Raw genomic sequence first — 23,523 nt, 5'->3', positions numbered from 1 at the left:
AAAATGTGGCGGTCATCCAGGCAGGCGGCAGAGTGTTGTGAACTTAAAGCTGTGGTAACTTTAGCAAGTGTGACATTCATTGGGCAGAATATGAGCTCCTGTTGCAAAACACACACACACATTTTTCCCCATATCCAAGAGAAAGGAAAAGGCAGGGAGACACTATATTTCAGCAGGTATGAACCAACAGGCTGGGAAATTCTACAACTATGTGGTACCACCTCTCCTGTTCTCCTTGCTGGTGGGTAAGTACTGATTTGTTAACCACTTTCCTTCCTTCAGGGAGTCTGGCTTCTTTCTAGAGGCTGGCTTCTGAGGCTTTATTCTTTTTAAAGCCGTTCCCCTCCCCAAGAACTTCCTCAGGATATAGAAGGAGCATATTTAGTACTGCACAATGTATTGAAAGCACATTCTTGTTGAGAGATACATTTTTATTTAGTTAATAGAAATATATTTGAAAGCAATTCCAAAAATGGAATTTATCTTTCCAGAGTGAGTGTATTTTCCCTGACTTCTTGAGAAGGCAAACTATTTACCAGCTCTAAGAGAAACTTTTATTTCTATTTTGGTTCTCTGATAGTTATCAGTTATACTCATGAGACCGTTATTCCTATGTTTTCCACAACCATTGTTTAAAAGTCTTAGGGTGTAAGCTGTCATCACTCATTGTTTTAATCAGAAAAGATAGGGGCCAGAAGCTGGGATGACAGGCAACCTTGTTATTCCATCTTGCCAGTAGATTCTGGCTGCAAAGCCATCATAGCCATCCAAAGGAGGGTCATTGCAGTATGAGGATTTTCTGATAGTACAGGGCTCGTATATTGACTCCTAGACTGCCTGCTCTATTGCCTGTCCACTTAGCAAGTGAGGGCATAGGAAAGGAGATATGTGAAAGAGCCCCACACTCTGCCCATCTCCAGCTCCTGTTTTGGTTCTTTGGGGCTGTTAGCACGTGGCATCTGTTAAAGAAGCCCTTAGGCTGCAAGAAGCAGCCATGCAAATAGTGTCCCTGGGATGACAGAAGAGCAAAGGCAAGTTTTATTCCATTTCTGAGTCACTCCTGCACCCCTTCACCTTGCCTTGTGTACTTCTCAGTCAGAGACAAGAGCACGGCCCTAGATATGAAAATTTCGGCCTAAAGAGACCTATTAGATCATCCCATCTTCTCCTCCTGGCCTGAACAAGATTGTCCCCCAATTCAGTATTTCCCAACACTCTGGCTAGCCTAACTTTAAGGAGTTAATGAAAAACATACAGTCCTTCCTGATCAGGGAAACAGACCTAACTCCCACATGACAGGTGGAGCTATGGATCATTCGCTAATGAGGAAAATGGCATAAAAAGAGATTTGTAGCGGGGTCAACAAGGCACTTGGCATGAAATAAACACAGATGCCAACATGAAAAGGGCATTGTATGTTGAAATATCAGAAAAAAAGTTCCCTCCCCGTTTTGCCACCTTAAAAAAAAAAGGTTGTGCTGTGACCTTCACAGTGAGAACCCCAAATAGAGCTGGCAGTAAAAGATGAACTCCTGCGGGTAGTGATTCTTGCTAATTAGTTGCAATCTAAGTGACATACAGTGAAACAAACATACAGGACAACAGACCACAGGGTCAGTTGTTTCAAAGTGGGAGGTGAAATGAAACTCATGATGAAGAGAGACAGTGTTAGACAACACTGTTAATGCGCAGTGATGAACAAAAGTATCTCTGAAAAACTGGTATCTTTTAAATAAATGGAAAATAGCTAGTAATTGGACTGCAGGAAGCCAAGTAAGAGAAGGATAGCAAGCTTACCATAGATATCACAAGAGTTAAGTGTTCAGCACAGTTCATGGCTGACCATCAGGGAAAAGAAAGATTAATAATGGGACCTGGAGTCTGCCCAAATTCACAGCATTAACTAAACAAATAGAGCGCTTCAGAACATTCTGAGGTACGATCACACTAAAAGAGACCATCTGACTTTGTGTAAAAATACCATGGGAAGTGCTTCTTATTACTGCTAAACCTTTATATGGCAATTTAGCTGCAGAAGGAACGAAGAAAACAAATTCAGACTGCCTCTGCATAACTCTGATGAAATCAGGATTAAGACTAGATGTGTAGGCTTGAAGACAGAATTTGGCTCCTTCAGTTAGAGACTTATTGCTCCAGAACACTAGGCACAGATCCACAAAAGTATTTAGGCCCCTAACTCTGAGTTATGGGATTAATTCCCATTGAGCAGGGCCCTGGTTAGTAGAGGCAGCCACTCATGTTGGAAAAGATAGTCCCACAGCTCTGAGGGAACAACTCAAGAAGCAAAATACTTCCTTCAGCTCCCAGGTATATTCAATGTGAACGTGCAATTAATACCACCATCCTTTGGGACACAGCATTCGCTCCCCTTTCCAAACCAAACAGCTCTGTAGGTCAATGCAGGGTTTGAGAATGAAGCCTTGGCCCCATCCCCTTTCCACTCCTTCCCATGCTATTTGGGGAGGAAGGAAGCAATTGCTGCACTTCTCTGAGGATACGGCAGTGATTCTCAACCAGATTGAGGAGTGAAGAGATAAGCAGATATTCTCAGCAAATAAACCAGGCTCAGGCTTGTCCCAGTCCCTGTGAGGAGGTAAGCCCTTTAATATATACATTAGCTTTTGATATTGGATGCCACTCAATTCAGAAAAGTTGTGGAGGGGGGCTTCAAGTCCAGTGAGGGGTGCCTTGAGTCCAAAAAGGTTGAAAACCACTGGTAAAGGCAGAGTGGTTGTACATGGTGCACAAGGATGAGAGACCCCTTGTGCCCTCTTCCCACCTTTGCAACCACTCAAGGATCTGGTGGTACAGGGCTCTCTAGGACAATTCTGGGACCCCACAGCAGCTGCTTTCTCCATTACAGAGTTCCCTCTTGGATGCTTTTTCTGGGGCAGGGCTAATTCCAGAGAGAGAGAGAGAGAGAGAGAGAGATGAAGTTGGTTGCTTATTCTCAGGTCCTTCTTCCCAGTTCCCTATTCCTTATTCCTGGTTCCTTTTTCAAAGCTAATCTAGGCCCAATAAAATCTTCTTATTAATAAAGTACACATCCTAAAGAGAGAGAAATTCATTAGCTATGTATATGTACTAATTAATATGTAAAATAAAATCCCACATCAAGTACAGAGCCCTAAATGAAGGTCAGATTAGGATGGAATTATGGGGCAAAATATTTCTTGGGCCACCCCAAACTTCCTGTTGATGCCACTGGGGGACTGTCCCAAAGAACCAAGGCCACAGTCCCACCTGGGCCCCCCACCCCATCATTCTTGATGTGCACTTTGTTAGTAGTAAGTAGAATGGCTTGAATAAGGAACTGGGTTTTGGTTTGAGATTATGATTTCAAATCCTTTTTGGGCCACCCCACACCATGCCTCTGTGGCACTGGAGGACTCTCCTGGACACCCCTGACCAGAGTTTTGGCCAGCCCTGGGTGCAGTTTCTTCATGCCAGGCTGCTAACTGGCAGTCCCCCATGCCCACTGCACTAAGTATACTGGCTTGAATAAGAAATTTCTTTTGGACTGCAAGTGGTAGAGTCCCTGGATGGCAACCATGGGTGAGACTCCCTTCCAAAGTGACTTGGCTAGGAGGGAGCTCCCCAGGTTGGTTTGCCACTGACTGTGACTGTGATCCATTTTGAGCTACAGTTAAAAGTTAATAGTTAAGGTTTTGCTTATGGAGTACCATTGTTCCCCCTTTCCCTTGTAATAAACTTGTTTAACATTTGCTAGTGAGTGAGCAGGTTGGTTTAAATTACAACACCCAGTTTTAAGTTATTTTACCAAATTTCTGGGTGGCGACTTGAGGTAAGTGTGAAATGCTGTTGAAAGATCCATAGGGGCCTCTAGACACATGCTGTGGGGTGGGGAGAAGGGTACTTTAAATTGAACGGTTCTGAGAGCCACTGTAATTAAAGCACCAACAGTGTCACATGTACAGGCAGTCCTCAACTTACAACATTTCAAATTACAACATTTTGCACTTACAACGTTTATCAATCAACACCCTGTTTCAACTTTCTGACGTCAGTTTCAACTTTACAATGCTTTGATTTGATGCAACACCACACCAGCGAACAAGTTCTCCGCATCACCCATCTCCCTGGAGAACAGCTGTCCAAAATTCCTTGGACACTTTCTTTAAGAAAGCAGACAAGGCTCCAGAAAAACCTGCAGCCAAGACTCCTGAGAAGACTCCAGCCAAGAGCCCTTCAAAAAGTCCAACCAAGAGCCCTTCAAAAAGTCCAGCAAAGTCACCTCAAAGAAGTCCTTCCAAATCAATATGAATGCTATTTACAATATAAATATCTTAAAGTAGCTATGTTACTCATCTATAATTGATTGAGTACAAAATTCTGGGTTATTTTTTGGTGAAAGTAGGGTATTGGGCCTTGGTTCAGGAACCAATCCCCCATTTATAACATTGTTTCCTATGGGAAAATCGATTCCGAGTTGCAACATTTTGACTTAAGATGCAGTTTTCAGGAACCAGTTGTGCTGTAAGTCTGAGGACTGCCTGTATTCAGCGCCCCGCGCTTCAAAACGGCAGTGGGGGTGCTTTAACAAAGTTGGTTCAAAGAGCTTTAGTTAAAGCACTGCTGCTGCCATTTTGAAACATGGGCGCAGTGAATACACATGATGCAGAAGCTGCTGGAGTGCACTAATTAGCACGCTTTAGCAGACTGGCAGCAGACTCAGTTAATCAAGTCTGTTCTGACACATGCTAAATACCATGTGTCAGAGCAGAGGTCCATTACTGGTGCCCTATGTTTGCATGCAGCCATTCATCCTGCCATCCAGTGCCTGGTGGAACAGCAACATAAAGGTTTTAAAGGTTGGGTGTCAGCTGGCAGGCTTACATTCAAAAAGCTTGCACTGCGTTGAGCAGGGACATGCCCAGATTTCTTCAGGATGCTCCTTGGTAGTGGGGAAGTGTTTTGGGATGATTTCATGAGGCTTTTGCCCCCTGAACCCAGCAGAAGGGCAGCTCCTTATTGGTAGCAATGTAAATAGCACATGTGGATGGTGAGTAAATTGGTGCCTGGCATGGACAAATCATTCTTTGGACGAGACAAAAACATGGTCAAGGGTGTCCAGAAGAGTCCCACAGTGCCACAGAGGCATGGCGTGGGGTGGCCCAAGAAGAATTTATATCGCTAATCTCAGCCCAAAATAAATTCCTTATTCGAGCCATTATACCTAGTGCAGTGTGGGCATGTGGGGGCTGCATGGCATGAAGAAACTGCACTCTGGGCTGGGCAGGACTCCAGTCCAGCAGTCCCCCGGTAACACACAGACATGGTTTGGGGGTGGCCCAAGAAGGATTTCTAGGTACAGTCCCAGCCCAAAATCCAGTTCCTTATTAGGGTTCATGTATTTAGCACAGTGGCTGGGGGGCTGTCAGTTAGTATCCTGGTATGGCCAAGCTGCGCCTTTGGCCAGGCATGTCTCTCATCAGAGATGTGCAGGAGAGTCCCCTGGTGGCACAGAGATGTGGTCTGGGGTGGCCCAAGAAGGATTTGTAGCTATAATTCCAGCCCAAAATCCAGTTCCTTATTTGGGTCCATATACTTAGCACAGTGGCAAGGGTGCTGTCAGTTGGCAACCTGACACGGCCAAACTTCACTTTGGGCCGGGCAACACTCTGATCCAGTGCATCCAGGAGAGTCTCCCAGTGGCACAGAGGTATTCTGGCGGGTGGCCCAATCAGAATTTCTAGCCATAATTCCAGCCAAAAAGCCAGTTCCTTATTCAAGGCATTATACTTAGTATAGTGGGCATGGGGGCTGTTAGCTGGCAGCCTGGCATGGCCAAACCATGCTTTGGGCCAGGTGGGACTGTGGCCAGGGTTCTTTGGGACAGTCCCCCAGTGGTATCGAGAGGAAGTTTGGGGTGGCCTAAGAAGTATTTTGCCCCATAATCCTATCCTAATCTGACCTTCATTTAGGGCTCTGTACTTGATGTAGGATATTATTTTACATATTAACAGTGGTGATGTGTAGGCAGTATGTGGGGGTGCACATGCACCCCCTAAGAGTGCTGATGCACCCCCTGTCAGGCTGTGCTCACTGTTTAGGCAGCAGGCAGGGAGGTAGACAGTGGTGCTGGTGCCTCCCCTGTAAGTGCCAGCCATGGATTGGGGTCGCCATTAAATGCGGGACTTCTGGAAGTGGCTTGGCCACTTTTTGGTGAGTGAATCGGCTGCAAGGGGACCCCCTTCCCTGGTCAGTGATACTGGCCATGGAGGGACCTCCCCCCCCATCAGTGCAATCGCCCACCAGGGGATGCCCCCCCCACCCCGGTCCCTCACTGGTGTAAAGAGGCACCAGTCGCCCATGCGTATTAATTAGTACATATGCATAGCTAATGAAATTCTCTCTCTTTAGGATGTGTAATTCACTAATAACAAGCTTTTATTGGGTCTAGATTAGTTTTGGTAAAGGAACCGGGAATAAGGAACTAGGAATAAGGAATAGGGAACCAGGAATAAGGAACTGGGAACCAACTCCAGCTTCATGAGAGAAAGCAAACTCCAAGAACTCCAGCTGTTTAGCATTTCCATGACTGCATCTGTCCCCTCCTTCCCTTTCATCTTCCCAACATTTCTGCAGTCCTGGTCTCATCGAACATTTCCTGCTGCCATTCTAACACTTGGTGCTGGCACTCTGTGGAGTTCCAGTAGAAATGAAAGGGAGAACTTGCTTTAGATCTCTTTTCTCCACTTTCTGTGTCTTTCTCAGTCAGCCCCATGCATATCAGTTCCTTCCCTTTCTTGGAAGTGAGGAAACAATAAGATGGTAAATCTAATAATTATGATGCCTATATTTATAGCTTTGAAATACTGGGAGATGAACCTTGGATCAAAGATCCTCCCAAATGCAATAGCTCATCAGACAAATATGATTAACATACACCACAGCTAGCAACACATCTGGCTACCTCCGACCCACTCCCACAGATCATATGGCCAGTACTTGCTTACTGCTGGGCTAACTGGGGGTGGCCTATGGCACAAAACTAGAACAGGCTTAAAACTCATGCCTGCATTTTGCCACCAATCTCATTGGAACAACATGGAACCATTTATAGCAGGGGTAGGCAGCCCCTGGCATGACTGCCAGAGCGTGGCACGCAAAAGCATTTTGCTTGGCACACGTGCCTCAGGGCGGGTGGTCGGGAAGGGCTCAGAGCTGTGCTGCTGTAACAAGTATTGGGCCACTCATGGCTCCCCCACTGTCTGCCCCTGGCATGCCAAAATTTTATAGGTTGAGGTTGTGGGTGTTTTTTGGCACTCTACCCAAAAACGTTGCTGACCCCTGATTTAGAGAGAGACTGGGGCACTGGTCCTATTGCAAGTCATTCTAATTATGGCCAAATGCAAGTCTACAAAAACAAAAAAGGCTGCCTTACTGGCCCGTTAAATTTTCTTACAACATAACGATGTTGATGTAGCAAATGTATATATTAAGGGTCAGAATGTCACTGAAAATACTGAAATAACTTCCAGATTGTAATGCAGTAGTAATAATAACAGTGGGAAGTATCCCGTGTTTATGTAACAGATGCCAAAGTGTTTATTAAACTTTCCGAAATAGCTATAGATTAATCTTTTCATCCACCAGTGAAATGCAGCCAATATCTGGGATGGAATGTGCCAGCTGCCTAGTCCTACTAGCACACAGAAACGCTAAGCGACATTTTGGGGCAGGAAGTGAAGGAGAATATGCCTCTCATGCCAAAGCATTTTATAGACCATATTTTAAAGATTGCTAACTCAGCCCTGACACGGAGCTCTGGAGTGAAATTTGGTTTCACAGCAAACTGTTACAGTTCAGGACAGGAAGAATATTTTTCTCAGCCTGAAAATGCATTTTATACCAAAGAGCATTACAGACTGTGTTGATAAGGGTTACCCACTTACCACTGAAATGCAGCTGCTCCGGGGGTGGGACACAGCAGCCATCCTGGGTGGCAGCATGAGGCTGTACAGACTGTGTTAATCAATCTCAGAGCCAGAGAGAGCCATGGGATCCGTCTGTGTCCTCCTTTACATCCACTACAGTGGAGTCATGTGTCTCTTCTCTCCCATGGGACAGCCAGTAGTCCACTGCTGGACTGTGCCTGTGCTGTTTGCTATAGCTAGTTCTACCACCTCAAAGGCATTTCAGTTAGCGTGAATCAGGTTTTCCTATCCTGCAGAAATTTTTGAGACCTAAAAAAATGTCCCATTCCACAATTTGACAAACCCAAGAGTTTTTGAAATTTTTTTAGGATAGAGAGAGGTACCGTAGCATGCCTAGTGGCCTGATGGGCACACACCTGGGATACGTAGGTTCACGCCTCTGCACTGTCATTCTCCCAACAGCTCAGGGGAGGGCACCAGGCCACAGGCCATTTTCAGCATCTCTTCCTGAACCGGTGAGACCTTTCACAGATAATTAAACATCATTGGTGCAGGGACTCACATCCCTTACCTGGGGTACTGTGTCTAGTTTTAGGTCTCTCTTTTCAAGAAACACATGGACAAATTAGAAAGAGAGCAGCAGAGAGAGACAAGAATGATTTGATGTCTAAACACCTTGATTTTCAAGGAAGGATTGAAAGAGCTGGGACAATTTAGTTTGGATAAAAGAAGAATGAGGGAAGATTTTATAACAGTTTTCAAATACCTGAACAATCGTTATAAAGAGGAGGGTGACAAACTATTCTTTGTGGCTGCAGGGGACAGGACAAGGAGCAATGGTCTTAAATTGCAACAAGGGAAGTTTAAGGTAGACACTAGGAAGAACTTTCTCACTGTGAGGGAGATTAAGCACTGGAGCAGATTACCCAGGAAGATTGTGGAATCTCAATCGTTGAAAGTTTTTAGAGTAGGTTAGCTAAACAGATGTCTGGAATGATTTATATCAGGATAATCTTCTCTTCAGCACAGGGTTAGACCAGACAACCTCATGAGTTCTCTTTCACCCCTACCTTTCTAAGATTCAATGGCTTTCCCATATCCCAGCTGAGTGCCCAGAGGTATTTGCAGTTCTGGGTCAGAGCCTCTTCTGTCCTTTTTTGTATTTTGACCAAAATTCCATCCCGGACTGAAAAATCCTTCTTGAGAAAAGAGTATAATGGTAGTACTATACTACTCCAGTCCTTTGCAAAGCTGCAGTTTCAGGAAACACATTTTTCTGGTGAAAAATTGTTTTGTCAAAAAATGCCTGCCCCACTCAAGTTTTGGTGGTGGTGTCTCTCATCTACTCTTGGATGCAATGTGAAAAGTGCACTGCAATGCATAACACTATAAATGCAAACAGATTTTGTAGCCAGTTAGCAATTGTCACTCTTAGTTTGTGCTCTCCCTGTCTTTGAACCCATGAGTTCTCTCTTACCTGCTGCTTAGGGCAAAGTTGTACAATTTACTGCTGGGCACAAGGCAGCGAGGCTTTGCTACACATCAGCTGCTCCATGTACTCTATCTCAGTATTTCGGAATCTGTGGGTCATGACCCAAAAGTGGTTTGCAAGAATATATGAAAGGGTTGTGAACAATCATGGAAAGACATGGAAAACCTTTAAAGGAGAAAAATGTGGGAAATCATGGGTTTCCCCTTGCGGGGGCTGCTTGGACCTGGGGAAAACGGGAGGAGAGCAATCAGGCAGGAGGTACCACATGCATGTGCATGGATACACCTGCTGTTGGCAGCCAGACAGCGTAGAGAGTAAGCCTATGGGGCAGGGAAGAAGACGGAAGACCCACATAGATGATGCGTGGTAGGGGGGGCATATGCCCCCCCCTCCAGATTTGTGCACCCACAGCAGGCATGGGGCTGCAGCCTGGCTGAACCTGCACAGGTTAGAGCTGCCTCTGTGGCCCAGCAGGGTGATTTCATAGACATTAGGGCTGGAAGGGACCTCAGAAGATCATTGAGTCCAGCCCCCTGCCCTAGGGGTAGGAAGTCAGCTGGGGTCATAGGGTAGCGAGACTGTGAGAGGAGTTATGGACAGGAGATGGGGGGCCATGCTGCCCTCATCACCTCCTTCTGCCACCACTCCCCGTAGGCCATGTCTCTAACCCAGAGAAGAGATGGGGAGGTAGGCAATGCAGGTAGCCTGAGGGGAGCAGTGGTGGCCAGGCCATGACGGCATGGTAGAGCTGCGGCCCAGCGTGCAAGTGACTGGTGGTGGGAGGAGGTGAGGGCAGCATAGCCCTCCCCCATCTGTTACTCCTCACGCTGCTGGTAGCGTGGCTGACACGAGGGTCTTGGTGGTTTTGGGGGGTGCATGCAAAGTTAGTGAGGGAGGGAGTGTTAAAGGGGTTGGAGTTTGAAGAAGGGGAAAAAGCAAGGGAGCGGGTTATTTTACTGAGGTTATTTAATGATGTGTTGGAAGCAGAGGATATAGTACATTTTTTGGAAGGGATGGTGAAAAGGGTGTTGTGGGTGGATAGGGTATTGGATAAACATGTAATATGGACGGGGTCATGGAGAGCACGGGTGGTGTTGAAAGGGGAGGAGGATGGAGGGGGAATAAGGCACTTGCCTTCCTCTATCCAGATAGGGCCGCGCAGGGGATATATTAGTTACTTTGGACAACCAAAAGTGTGTAGTAGATGTGGGGGGGGGGGGGGGCATATTGCGGCGTTTTGCCAGTTCACTGTGTGTTTTCGTTGTGGGGAGAAGGGACACAGGGCGGGGATGTGCACAGAGAGAGTTACTTGTGGGTGGTGTGGAGAAGAGGGGCATATGAGGAGGAACTGCCCCTTTTCATATGCAAGTAAAACAAAGGCCAGGGAAGGAAGGGAGGGAGAAGGGAGTAGAGAATGGGGGGAGGCAGGGGATATTGTGGAGGAAAGTTTGGAAATGGATACTGGGGGGGTGGGAGCGCAGCAGACGGGGAAAAGTGAGGTAGAGATGGTTTCAAGTGAGGAGTCGGAGGAAGAGGGTTGTGAGATGGAGGAGGGTGAGGGAGGGAACTTGAAGGGGTTGGAAGATAAAAAGGAGAGTGGAGAAGGAGGCAAACTGAGATACAAAATGGAGGGGGGAGAGAGAAGTAAACAAGAAAACAAAATGGAGGAGAAAGAGGGAGACAAAGATGGCTGCCGAAAGAACAAGGAGGAAGGAGGGGGAGGAGTACGCAAAATGGAGGGTGGGCAGACAAGCAAACAGGGAAACAAAATGCAGGATGCTGAGGGAGGTAAAGATGGCTGCCGGACAAAGAAGGAGGAAGGGGGAGGGGTAGAGAAGGTGGGAATACGTGTAAGCGTGGAGAGGTTAAAGGGACAAGGAGAACCCAAAGGGGGGAAAGGAATGGATAAGGAAGGGGGTGGGGGAGAGAAAGTGGGTACATGTGGAAGTTTGGAGGGGTCAAAAGGACGAGGAGAATTAATACGGGGGAGTGAGTTGGGGAAGCAAGGAGGAGGGGGAGGGAAAGTGGGGATACGAGAATGTGTGCCGAAGCCACAGGGACAAGGGGAACTGAAAGGGGGGAAAGAATTGGGAAGCAAGGAGGAGGGGTAGGAACAGCAGGAGTAGGGGGAAGGGTGGAGAGGCAGCAGGGACAAGGGGAACTAAAAGAGACGAGTAGACCCCAAAGAGAGGAGGGAAAGGTGGGAGAAGTGAGGGAAGGGGTGTTGGGACTGAAGAATGTGAGGAGTTCTGCTTCAAGTAGTGGGTCGGAGGAGGAGGAAAGTGAATTGGAGGAAGAGTCGGTGGACAGTTTTGGGTCTGGGGAAGATGAGGTGTATTCTTGGGAGGAGAGTAGGTTGCAATGGGAGAAGCAGCGATTGCGGAGAGGTTGGAAGAAAGTGACGAGCGTGATGAAGTGTGGGGAGTCAAGTCCAAGCAAAACGGATAAGGGGAAGGTTGTATTTGGAACTGTGGAAGCAAACAGAAAGTAATGGGGATTATATGAAATGTTAAGGTGCGGAGATGAAATGAGAAATTGAAGGAGGGTAGATATGTATTGCGTGTGGGTGACTGTTATTGATTTTGAGTTGTGGAAATGGGAAAGATGGTTTAATGTTTTGTTGTTTATGGGAATGTTTTGATGGTATTGATATGTTGAAATGAGGAGGATTTTTGTGTTTTGAGTCGAGATTCTAATATTTTTGGTACTTTAATAAAAAAAAAAAAGGTGGCAGCAACGAGTCTTGACACCCTGCTCCAGGTCCCATCTGCAGGGCCATGGATGCAGCTCTTGCCTGTGCTGGTCTGGCCAGGCTGCAGCCCCATACCCACTGTAGGCATATAACCCCTATCCTCACCCCACATTCCCATCCCTTGCCCCTTGGGTGGGCCGGAGCCTGGGGACAGGGGTGGGGCACTGGGTGAGGAGTGAGGGGCACTAGCAGGGCTGGAGGGTAGGGGGCTGTGGGTTGGGACTTGTGGGGCACCGGCAGGGCCAAGGAGCTGCAAGTCAAGAGTGAGGGGCAGCGGCAATCTACTTTGTGCAAATTGCACAATGATGAATGTCCCTTGGGAGTAATTGTGGGCCTCATGTTGATATTTCTGTGAATGTTTTCCTGCTGATGTTGATTTCTGTCTTTAAAACTAAGACTGTTGAGCTGCTTTAACTTGTAGTGTGTAATATGTATTTTGGGGCCAAAATACTTGTGTGTTTTCTTCTTAAACTATTTACTGTGTCAGGACTGGCCATCAGTGTTTACAAATGAGTCTTGGTACAAAAAAAGGTTGAGAACCACTGTTCTGACTCCACAGTTAGTGGAAGCCAAGCCACCGTAACTTAGTCCTCTTTTATTAATGGTGGGTTACAAGTTTCAGGTTTCCGCTTGTAGTATGCATAAGGGCAGTTACTGCAGAGCAGCTGGCAACAGTGAAGCCCTACCTCATTTCACCTCACCTTAATTTGTTCACATGCCACAAAGGGGCACTGATTACTGACCACAGTCCTTCTGCACCACCCTGAACCAAATACTGAATAATAATGATTATTGTAAATGCAGCAGTGATTTTGTGCAGGTGTCTGATGAAATTCAAAAAGAATGCTTGCAAAGGGATAAAAAAGCTTTGATTCTGCAGTGTCTTGTACTTCAGGTCTTCATTTACTACTGCATGCAGCCACATGACCATGTGCGTAAAATACCAAGTCAGCCTGATGACATTTTAGTCCCTGCTAATGGCAAGAGAAGACTCAAGACAATGGCAAACTGAACTTTTATGTACAGTATTTTGTACTCCATGAGATTTTAAAGGTTGATTATTGTGGGGACTGATTATTTTAAGAAAAAAAATAAACTTAACATTTTATTCTCAACCCCTTATTGTGGATCATCAGGGCTTTAATTTGGTTTGGTTTTGGTGCTCAGGATTCCATTCTGTTCTTTTCCTGAAGTATTGCAGAGGGAAAATATTCCTCTTGTTTCCTCAGGCCAGGCTTATTCAGAAATGAGAAGCATTCAGCTTCCCCTCACTCAAAGCTGTGGGATACTATGATTAGCAACCACTGGAGGGAGTATGGTTTTAAATCTCGACTACAAGCCTGTCTTGCTTATGTGAATAGCAGTAGGGTAATGTTGCCCCTCTCTTGGTTTTGAACACTGCCCAGAATATTGTCATGAGCCTTGTTAATAAACAGATAAAAGTCTGATGGTGTTTTTAAGTACCTTGTTCACGTTTTCTCAAGGTGCCAGCTGTCAAAATAGTGCCAGCTATTTGTATAGTGCAGGTTTCCAAAGTTTATGCTGTTGAAGGAGGCAGCAAATTGGCTGTCCAGTCAGAATTTGTAATTATCCCCCTGTCAGACAAATACCAAACTGATTCTCAGCCATGTCCTTTTTATCATACCATGACCTGTAAATGGGCCACCTACGGTTATATGGGCCAGAAACCCTATTTGCATGCCTCTTTCAACTGGCTGAATTCTCCTCTTTCTTTCCCTCCTTTGTTCATTCTCCCAGGTCTCTCTTCTCCTTCTCACATGGGCATTTCCCATACTTCTGGCCTTTGCTCGTTGCTGCATAGGGCTGGGCGGGAATTTTTGCCCCTCCTGCTACTGGGAGCCTTAAGCCTTCCCCAGAGGCATTGGGTGTTGGCTGCAGACAAGGCAGGGGATTTTGACTGGCATGTCCCAATGCTCCTGCTGAGACTTAAGCCCAGAGGTTCCTGGCTAGAGGGTCCTGCCCCTCTGCTCAGGGTCAGACTGACTGCCATATTTGGGGCCAGGAGTGAATTTTGCTCCATGGTCAGATTGGTATGGATTGGAATTTTTATTTTTGCTTTTTTCCGTAGTAGGGGACATGACCCTCTTCCTACAGGCTCTTGAGCAGATTTTTAACCTTTGTAGCAGCAGGACATTGTCTGCTGTGGTCCCCCTACTTTCCCTGTGTGTTATGTCTTGTGTTGTGTCAGAGTTCACTGTGTACTTTTGCTAGGAGGTTAGACTAGGGGTGGGCAAAGTTCAGGTCGTGGGCCAGATCAAGCCCATGGCAGACTCTATTTCCCCACAGCCCCTGTGGCAGCAGGTCCTTCTGGCTGTTGCCACCAAACACAGCCCAGCTGTCCGGGCACCCTGCACCCACCACTGGGGTAGGACCTGTGCAGGCAGGACACCCAACCAGGCAGCTGCGATGGGGTTGCAGCTGGGAGCAAGATGGGCGAGCAGGGCCAGGAGCGCATCATGATTCTGCCCCAGCCTGTCCCTGCCATCAACTTTGCAAGATCCCAACCCCGGACCCAGGCCTGGACCAACTCCCCACCCAGCTGTATGCCCTGCCCACATGGCTCCTGGCCAGTCTCCGTGGAGACCCCAGGAACACAGGGTCATGACAGCACAGGGTCACAGCCCCGCGCCCCCAAGATTTCCCTAGACACTGACTGGGAGCCACGTGAGCAGGGGCTGCTGGGAAATGGAGTCTGGCTGCCATCCACATCTGTCATTCTGCCCACCCATGGCTTAGACCATAGTTTCTCAGCCTGTGGTACGTGTACCCCTGGGGGTATGCAAGACACAGGCAGGTGGTATGCAGGTACCCCAACACTCTCTCTCGCGCCTTCTTTTCCTCTCAAAACTATGGCAAAAAATTTGGTGCAATTTAAAAAATTTAATTCCCCAGTAATAATTTGGTTATCAGCCCTCCTAGCTTTGGCCAACATCACCTCTAGCCCAGGTACATACTTGTTGTGCACCCCTGGTGTAAAAGGTGGCAACCCTGCCCACACCAGATCAGACATCTGTCATATTACGGCCTTATATATACAGCCCTTCTTCCAACATATGTCACACATTAGTCTGTAAATATAAAATCCCCTGGAAAATTGAATGTTGGGGTACTTATTAAAATTTTCAGAAGTTAGGGGGTACTTGCTACTTAAAAGGTTGAGAAACACTGGCTTAGACAATGGATTTGTATGGGATGGTTTGGATAGGGAAGAAACTGCCTCAGGCAGGGAGTTGGGCTAGATGACCTGTGGCAGTCCTCTTCAGCCCAACTTCCTTATGATTCTAGGATCCCTTGCTGCCATTTTGTCACCCTTCCTTTTTCTTTCTTCTATCTTTATAACTTTGGGTCTATCTATTCTGCAGTCACAGCAGTGACTGCAGTGTAGGGTAGCAATACCCAAGTTATTTTGCAGTTGTGTTGCCTGAAGCAGTGTATCTGCCACATCAAAAAGCTGAGTGCAAGCTAATTTTCTCTGCTTCTTGGGCTGGTTTTGCAGCCCATGATAATACTGTGCCTAGTCTGCAATGACCACCACAGCTCACATGTCAAACAAGCTTGTGTATGTCAACACCCTGTAGTCACACTCTGTGGCAGTGCCTATGACAGTAGTCTAGATTAGGAGGTGAAAAATGTGCAATTTAGGTATAAACTGCTGTGTAGCATAGAAATATCCATGCTGGTTTCAACTGAGCTAGCTAACAGTCTAGCCACAACAGCCAGGAGTGCATTGCAGGCTGGAAAACCTACCGGAGAGCAGGGGATATGAAGCCCATGCTAAGAGCCATGATGCAGTTGGCAAGATCACTACTGCACCAGACCCTTTCTCCACAGACTGACCACTCCACTTGCATATTTTTTAAAACAGTAGGCCACTGCTGCTAATTCAGCACCTCTGCTCAATGCTCTACCCTGTCTGATGTACATGGGATGAATAAAAATAGGGTTCCCCCAGTGAGAGAGTGAGTAGGCAGATGATGTATCTAAATATAAATGACAGGGGAAACCCTAGAAGTGTGAAATACCCACATTCAGCCTCAAACCCATTTGAATAGAGACTTGGGATGGAGCTTCTGTGTGGTCACAAATGTAGCTTATCTGCTGGAAACACTAGGCCAAAATTTCTAAAAAATGGTTGCCTAAAGTTAGGCTTTTAAGGCTATGTAGACACTTGAGTGACCTTATTTTCAAATGTGCCAAGTGCCTTCCAGGTCCAATAAATCTTCCAGGCCCTTTTAAAAATCAAGTCTAAATAAGGACTTAGGCACTCATGTTTTAAAATTTTGACCTGAGTAAGTAAGTATGAGTTAAGACTATTTGCGCACCTGAGACGCTCACCCGGCCAAACAACCAACTCTACTCTTCTCCTGACTCTGCAGGGGGGCCCCTGTGCTCTTCAAGATAAATTAGTGAAGAATATGGGGCCCCAGAGCTTCCTAGCAGGGAAGAATGGAGTAGATGGGAGACTTCCAGGTGGAAACCCCCTATAAATGTCTGGAGATTCATCAACCAAACCCTACAGGGTTCACAAAACCAGAGAATAAAAGGCTTTATTGAGCTTCCTCTTTCAAGACCTTTAGGAAGAAATCAAGAAGGAACAGAAGAAGGCCAGTCCAGATATAAGGAATTTGAGGGCCAAGAAAGGGCCAATATTATGACAAGAGTTGCAACCTTCTAGCTCCAGTCTATGCCCTTCTTTGCTGTGGCCATTGGGAGGGAACCACTACATAGTTAATTTTTGTTTGTTAGCCTTAACCCTATTCATGTTTCTCTCTTTATATGCAGCTGCTTGTGTTATTCATGGAGATGCAACCATCACCTCTCCTGCTACAGCACACACTACAGAGCAGCCTCCAATGGTGACTATCCCTGAGCCATGGCTTCCATTTGTGGCTCAGACTCCAGCCAAAGAAAAAGCCAAAGAGGGAGAGACCGTGGTCCTAAATTGCCAGTTTCACAGTCCGAGGAGTCCTTCCCTGGCCAAGCTGATGGTGAAATGGTACAAAGAGGATGAAAAGGGATCCAGGGACTTGCTGGAGAACAATGTGACCATCTTGGCTAATTATTCCAGGGCTTTCATGAGTGGGGATTTAACCCAAGGGGATGCTTCCCTGACTATCCTCAATGTGACAGCAAGTGATCATGGCATTTATTTCTGCCAGGTGATGCTTTCCAGTGGGAAGCTGTTGACAGGGACTGGCACAAAACTCAGGATCAGGAGAGCACTAGGTAATGCTCTTGTGTTATTCCAGTTCTGTTCTCCTATCTTCAGGGTTGATCTGTGCAGTTGCACATGGTAGGGGCAGGCAACCATTTTGACTTGGAGCTGAAGGGAATTGACAATAGATTTTCAGAGACTTGAACAGCGTAGAATAGGATCATATTTAGATACTTAAAAACAATATGTGGAGTGGAATCTGGTCCTGAAGGCTTGTCTACACCAACTCTCTGCTAAGCCTGGTAATGTCAACAAAAAGCACTCCCCACCCACTCACTCACCCCAAAGCCTGGAAATCAGGCAATGCACCTGCCCTAGATCAGCCCTGAATGTGCACCAATAAGCATGGGCGACTGATGCCTCCCAAGTCTGGGAGGGCACCAGATCACCAATGGCTGGGGTCCCATGGCAGCTGATCGCCAAGCCAGCGGCAAAACCGGAAGTGCACTTCCGGTTTTGTGGCTGGCGCTTCCAGAGGGTGCACAGCCAATCTCAGGGGGTGTACATGCACTCGTGTGCACCCCCTACATGTCGCCAATGCCAATAAGTACACCCAAAACAAAGTAGCTCATTCACTCAGGGCTGCTTTAAGGTGGCTGAACTGCCTCATTTTCAGTATCTGATGCATATTACATTAAATTAAGTGGTTGGAGTTTGCTTCTCAATGGTTTCACCCAGTGCAATGTAAACACATGCTCTTAACACAGATCTGGGCCTCCTAAATGAACTGGATAATATTAGAGATGAAAAGAGCCTATGAGCTTGGCTTGTCTACCTCTTGGTCAAGCTGTGGACCAAACCACTGAGCTGCAGTTTAAGATATTCCCTTACCTTTGCCTACTTGAGTTTTGAATGCCCCGTGCTATGGTGCTTTTCTCACTTACAAAGTAAGAGATCTCACTGTGAACACATTCTTTGCTGAAGACCTGCCTGAGATTTTAACTCATTTCAATCCTATGTTCTTATCTCCCCTGGGGCTGCTGGAAGCAATACTTTTTATTTAATTACTTCATGCCCTTCTCACTGGCCTTTGAGACTACTCTTCCCAAAATCTTGCCTTCTTTCTGTCTCACTTTGACATGACATATGGTAAAAATAGTAAGTCAGAGCTGTGGCAAAGGCCTTTAAACTCTGGTGACATACCTGCGGGAGAGTGGCTTCTGTTGCCTGTATGCTCAGATCCAGCAAAGCATTCATTGAAGCAGATACTTATCTTAAAGAATGGAGAGCAACCCCATTAATATTCAGCACGGGAAGGTAAACTTTAAACAGGTGAGCATGTCAGTGATATTTACTGAATTAGGACAAAATTCAGAAAGGATTTTTTTCTTAACTCAGTAAAATCCCATTACACTTAAGGGAAATTTCCTATCTGAGGACTGATTAACTAAGTAAGACTGTCAGGTTCTGTCCCACAGCTATCAGTGGTGGCAACATTGTTCAAGTGTTTTGGGGAGATTGGACAAATAGTGATGTGATGAATACCTGATCTAGATCTTATTTGTATATAGATCTGGCAGGGTGTCTTATTTAGATTTGGATTAATTGCAGAGTGAAATAATGGTATTCCATGTGGAAAAATAAAATGCCAGTCATTGTGACCACCAGGTGAATTGGCAGCCATTTTAAATCTGACCTGGCACTGCTTGCCCTCTGCCCTACTCTCCTATTTACCTCCCACATTCCCAAGATACAGTGATTTTTTTGTGTGTGGCACCATCCTACCACCCTTCTCTAGCCAAGGCTCCTTACATGCCCAAATTGCTTCACTCAGTTCCGGTGAATTATAACACTGGGATTCCAAGAAGCAATGATCTCTAAAAAAGTAAAACCATTACATCCTGTAGCAGATGTCTGCAAGTCCCCAGATGCATGCAGATCTTTACTCTCCTTTTGAGAGTCAAAGTCACAAAGTTGGTTTAAAAATATTGCCAGGTATTTCTTTTTTGTTTACGTGACATGAGTGAAAAATACAGGTATGATTCCTGTAAACGCAGTCAACATCATGATTCACTGTCACCCCTTGCACAGAAATAAATCAGCATGAACCACAGGTCAATACACTGTCCCTGTACTGTATTGCAGCCTCTTGCCCTGTACTGAAACAAATCAATGTGATCTGCAGCATAATATATTTTCCTCCCCATAGAGACCTACAGTGTCCTGCCCATCAAGAAAGCTATATAATCATATCCCAGGAGGCAGCCTCTTCTGCAGGAGGCTATTGTAAACAGTAGCATCCCAATGGTCCCTTCTGTACTGCTCTACATTGCATATACCTCTTCAGCATGTCTTACATCTCTCTGCCTTTACCCCTCCAGGATTATTTGGTATAGAAGAATCCATTGGAACAATCATTGGGGTGGTGGCAGCTGGTATCGGAGGTTTGGTGGTTCTGATTATCATTTTAACTCCTCAGCTAAGAAAGTGTTTCCTGTGCATAGAACAAGGACCTCATCAAAGTAGGCAAGAGTGAGTGAATGTGCAGAACAAGTTTCCCATAAATGTAGGCAACATGTTATATGTACCTAAAGTATTCTTACAGCTCTAGTAAATGTTAGACCCCAACTTGCCTCTGGCTGGGCAGGTGATTTGCTCATCTAAAGACTACGAGGTCATGATGAAATCCAGTCCTTTCCTTTTTCATGGCCTTGTGTGACAAAGTATTTAAGCAATATTTACAGATTCAGTGGAATCTGACAGGGCCCATACCATGAGGCCATCTGCTATGGCCTTGAACTTGCAACCTCTAGACTGTCAACCATGCACCCTAACACCCCCACCATCTGCTTTCTACAGTCCCTTACCTACACTAAGTATAACTGAACATGTACATAGAAGCATATCATTCCCCTACCAGGCACACAGAGGGATTGTCCTGTAGCACATCCTTCTGAACAGCATATGTCAAAGATCCCCACCCTCCTTGTATTCTCTCCAACCCCATCCATTCTGAATAATTGTTCTTACCATCCTCAGTTAACACATCAAGATAACATATTATTGCAGGGGCAGCCAAACTACCTAATCTTTCTAGTCACAAATGGAAATCCTGATGTAGCCAAGCGCCATAAGATGCACAACTTTAGAAATGCACTGACCTCAGAATGGACAACCAGCATGCAATGTCCCACTTTCAGCAGCCATGTGTTGTTAGATGCCTTCTTAGCATAAAGAATGAGCCAAAAACTGAAATTAGAAAATGAATGAACACAGAGAAAGAGATTTTACTTTTATTTCACTAGTATTCTTTCTTGAGGAGCTGCATTTAAACTGCCTGGGAACATGAACAGCATGTGCCCCTGGAGGTTGGGGGGGCACAGCTGTGCCAGTGGTGGTGGGAGCGCGGTGGCGGGAGCCCGGTGGTGGTGAGCAGGCAACTCCCACAGACACCACCAGCACTGTCAGTGATGGGGGGGATGGGGGTGGCAAACGCCGACCATGGCTTGGTGACCACCTGCAGGCATTGCCAGCAGCAGCCAGGGGCGATCGTGGACCACCCGCAGACCACCCGCAGGCACTGCCAACAGTGTCGACGGTGCCTTTTTGTAGGGGGTGCACTGCCATGCTCAGGAGGTGCACGTGCACCCGCATGCACCCCCTACGCTTCGCCTTTGCCTGGGAGTCGCACATAGCTCATGAGCTATGATTTGGTCACCACCATATTACTGTCTAAAGCAGTGCTTCTCAATGCTTTTTTAAAAGATTTTGAAAGGCACCTCAGGGTGCTGCAGCATCCTCATTTGGAATCACTGGTCGAAAGAAATGGAGGTCCAGGTTTTCAAAAGACCTCAGGTCCCCTTTAGGCAACAAAAAATATGGATTTTCCAAAGAGCCAAGCTGGCCTGAAACATTCATCATGGGAGTTGCCAGGAGCTGAACACTTTTGGAAATCTTTATATGTCTAATGAGGAATTAGCTCTTTGGGAATTCCAGGCCAAATTGTGGGGTTTGAGCCCCTGAAAACGTGGCACAAACTCCAGGAAAACGTGGTCTACACATGAACAGGGTTATTAAGAGTCTGCCTAGCTTCCTCCAAAGTAGGACTGCCACCTAGTGGTAAGCGCTCATGCCCACACACCCTGCTCTTTAAAATTTCCATCTAGTAGGACAGGACACCTACTTGATCATCACTGAGCTGCATAAGGTTTCGGGTTGATTCCACAAATATCTCCCCTAGCAGCAGCTCCTTTTGGCTAAAAGTTTTCCCTTTCCAAACTATATGGCTACCCAGATTTCATTAAGATGTTTACCCATGAGACACCTATGAAAGTTTAGATGTGTAGATGGCTTAGTTGTGTTGTGCTGTATCTGCATCACTCACTCATTCTCTCCTTTCCTTCTGGCACAGCATAGCTTGAACTGCGTGGTTCCAGAAGACACCAGAAGATCCAGCGACTAAATCATTTCTTGCATGTAGTAACTTGCCACACTGTAAACCAAAATGAGGTCTCCATATTCTCTAATAAAAATGTTTGCTTCAGTACACGTACCTCCTTTCGGTATGTTTACCTACAAAGCAGCATGACCAACTTCCTCATATGGTACGAACCAAAACAGCCTTTCATAAAATGTTCATTTTATTACCAGATAAATCCTGGGTAGTTAGTCTACAGGTCTTGAAGGCTTGGGGTTTATTTCTCATGTGATGCATCAAATATCTTTCTTTGTCAGCATTTCATATTTTAAATGCAGCATTTTATATTTCAAATCATGGTGCCCTAACATTGTGAGGCAGCTGCTGGTGCCACACTTTCCTCCCAATGAAGACACCCCTGTGTTACCTGCCCAGGAGACTAGTGGCCTGGCATAGAATCATAGCATCCTAGAGCTGAGGGGCTGGCAGAGACCTAGCCCAAGCCCTGTGCAAACTATCCCAGACAAACCCCATGTCCAGAAACTACGCCATCACCCCTCACACAGCAGTAGACATCACCCCTGGCACATAAGGCAGGAGGACTATGGCAGCCAGTGTCCTGCCGCTGCAAAGGTGGTGAATAGATGCTCGAGAGATCCCAGGCAGAGGCTGTGCACCACTGCAGAAGGCAGCTCACTCTGCACCAATCTGAGCAGGGGGTAAAATTCCTTCCTGCTCTCAGTGCAGTGTCGGTCTGACCCTAAGCAGATAGGCAAGACCCTCTAGCCAGGATGCTGCAGGGCTGGTGCCAGCAGGAGCATTGGCACAGCCCAGTCCAAAACCTACCCCCAGCCTGGCTGCAACCAACACCCAGTGCCACTGGGAGGTACCCAGTGCCTCCAGCCTTACAGAACCTAACATGGTGCCTCTGTAAGGACCTGGGGGGAAGTGTTTGGTGTTGTATGGGGCTTGCAAGGCCTCCCCTCTTGCTCCAAGCCTGCCCCAACTCTAGGGGCAGCCTCAGCCTGATCTGTGTGTACCGTGGCTCCTCAGCACCCAGCATCTTGGCAGGGCTGGGCCTGGTAGCTGCTCCTTCCCCCTCCTGAAGTGATTCCCAGTCATGCCTCCCCTGCCTCCCCATGTATTCACATGGGCAGAACCACACTGCAGCACTGCACCTCCCTGCCCCTGCATGGGGGTGCCACCCCCTGTGCAGCCCAAGTCCCAATTCTGTTCCTTCAGGTTCAGTCTGTGACCAGGGCCCACAAATGATCTGAATCAGATTTAGCGTGTTCAGATATATCCCAGGTCTTGACAGGTGACAAGGAGCGAATTTGAAGGAGCTGAGTCTGAACGAACTGAATCCGATTTGGATCCTTCCTTGATGTAGAACAAGGAGTGGATCTGAATCAGATTCAGGTCATTCGCATTCAGTTCTCATGGCACACCAGTTGAAAAGCACTGCCCTACAAAGCCATCTCTGGTCTATGCCAAGGGCTGCTTTCTTGCTCTCACACCCCCCAGTGGAAGCCTCCACTTAGCTTTGCTACCAATTTCCATCACCAGCAGCTATGGGAAGCAGCAAGAGTAAGTGGAGGCTGCAGTAATGGAGCAAGAGAGCACCCCTCAGCACAGGGTAGAGAAGGCTGAGATGGCCACTTGTCACTGTAGAGGGGGTGGGTGGTACATGGTAGAGAAATGCATGAAGCATGGTAGAGATGGTGCCCCCACCACCAAATGCCACTGATCCCATGCTACCATATG

The 23,523-nt window shown here is 46.6% G+C and overlaps 2 protein-coding genes across 4 annotated transcripts in view; one reads left to right on the top strand and one right to left on the bottom strand.

Annotated features, from left to right (window-relative positions):
• GRAMD1C (GRAM domain containing 1C) overlaps positions 1 to 8,031 on the bottom strand; it is a 110,485-nt gene extending 102,454 nt beyond the window's left edge. For 2 of the 3 annotated variants that reach the window (XM_019476562.2, XM_019476560.2), the window contains exon 1: positions 7,941 to 8,031. Coding sequence is in view for 1 of the 3 variants with exons in the window: in XM_019476560.2 (XP_019332105.1) it covers positions 7,941 to 7,997 (57 nt within the window). In the remaining 2 variants the exon portion in view is untranslated. The remainder of the gene's footprint in view (positions 1 to 7,940) is intronic. The other variant, XM_059720466.1, reaches the window with a different exon arrangement.
• On the top strand, positions 39 to 21,888 carry LOC102558435 (uncharacterized). Its single transcript, XM_019476565.2, has 4 exons — positions 39 to 245; positions 16,970 to 17,413; positions 19,724 to 19,874; positions 21,754 to 21,888. The coding sequence occupies exons 1-4, from the start codon at positions 179 to 181 to the stop codon at positions 21,761 to 21,763; spliced, it is 672 nt and encodes a 223-aa protein (XP_019332110.1). The 5' UTR covers positions 39 to 178; the 3' UTR covers positions 21,764 to 21,888.
• The last annotated feature ends 1,635 nt before the right edge of the window (positions 21,889 to 23,523 follow it).

This window comes from Alligator mississippiensis, chromosome 1 (genome assembly GCF_030867095.1).
Source record: "Alligator mississippiensis isolate rAllMis1 chromosome 1, rAllMis1, whole genome shotgun sequence".
NCBI classification, from domain to species: Eukaryota; Metazoa; Chordata; order Crocodylia; family Alligatoridae; genus Alligator; species Alligator mississippiensis.
Note: the sequence above shows the minus strand (reverse complement) of the source record. Positions and strands in the feature narration are given on the sequence as shown.

Excerpts from the sequence above, each read along its gene's own strand:
- LOC102558435 (XM_019476565.2), top strand. The coding sequence starts at position 179 with ATGAACCAACAGGCTGGGAAATTCTACAACTATGTGGTACCACCTCTC. Across the intron at positions 246-16,969 it reads CCTGTTCTCCTTGCTGGTGG|CTGCTTGTGTTATTCATGGA; the intron begins GTAAGTACTGAT and ends CTTTATATGCAG. Across the intron at positions 17,414-19,723 it reads CAGGATCAGGAGAGCACTAG|GATTATTTGGTATAGAAGAA; the intron begins GTAATGCTCTTG and ends TTACCCCTCCAG.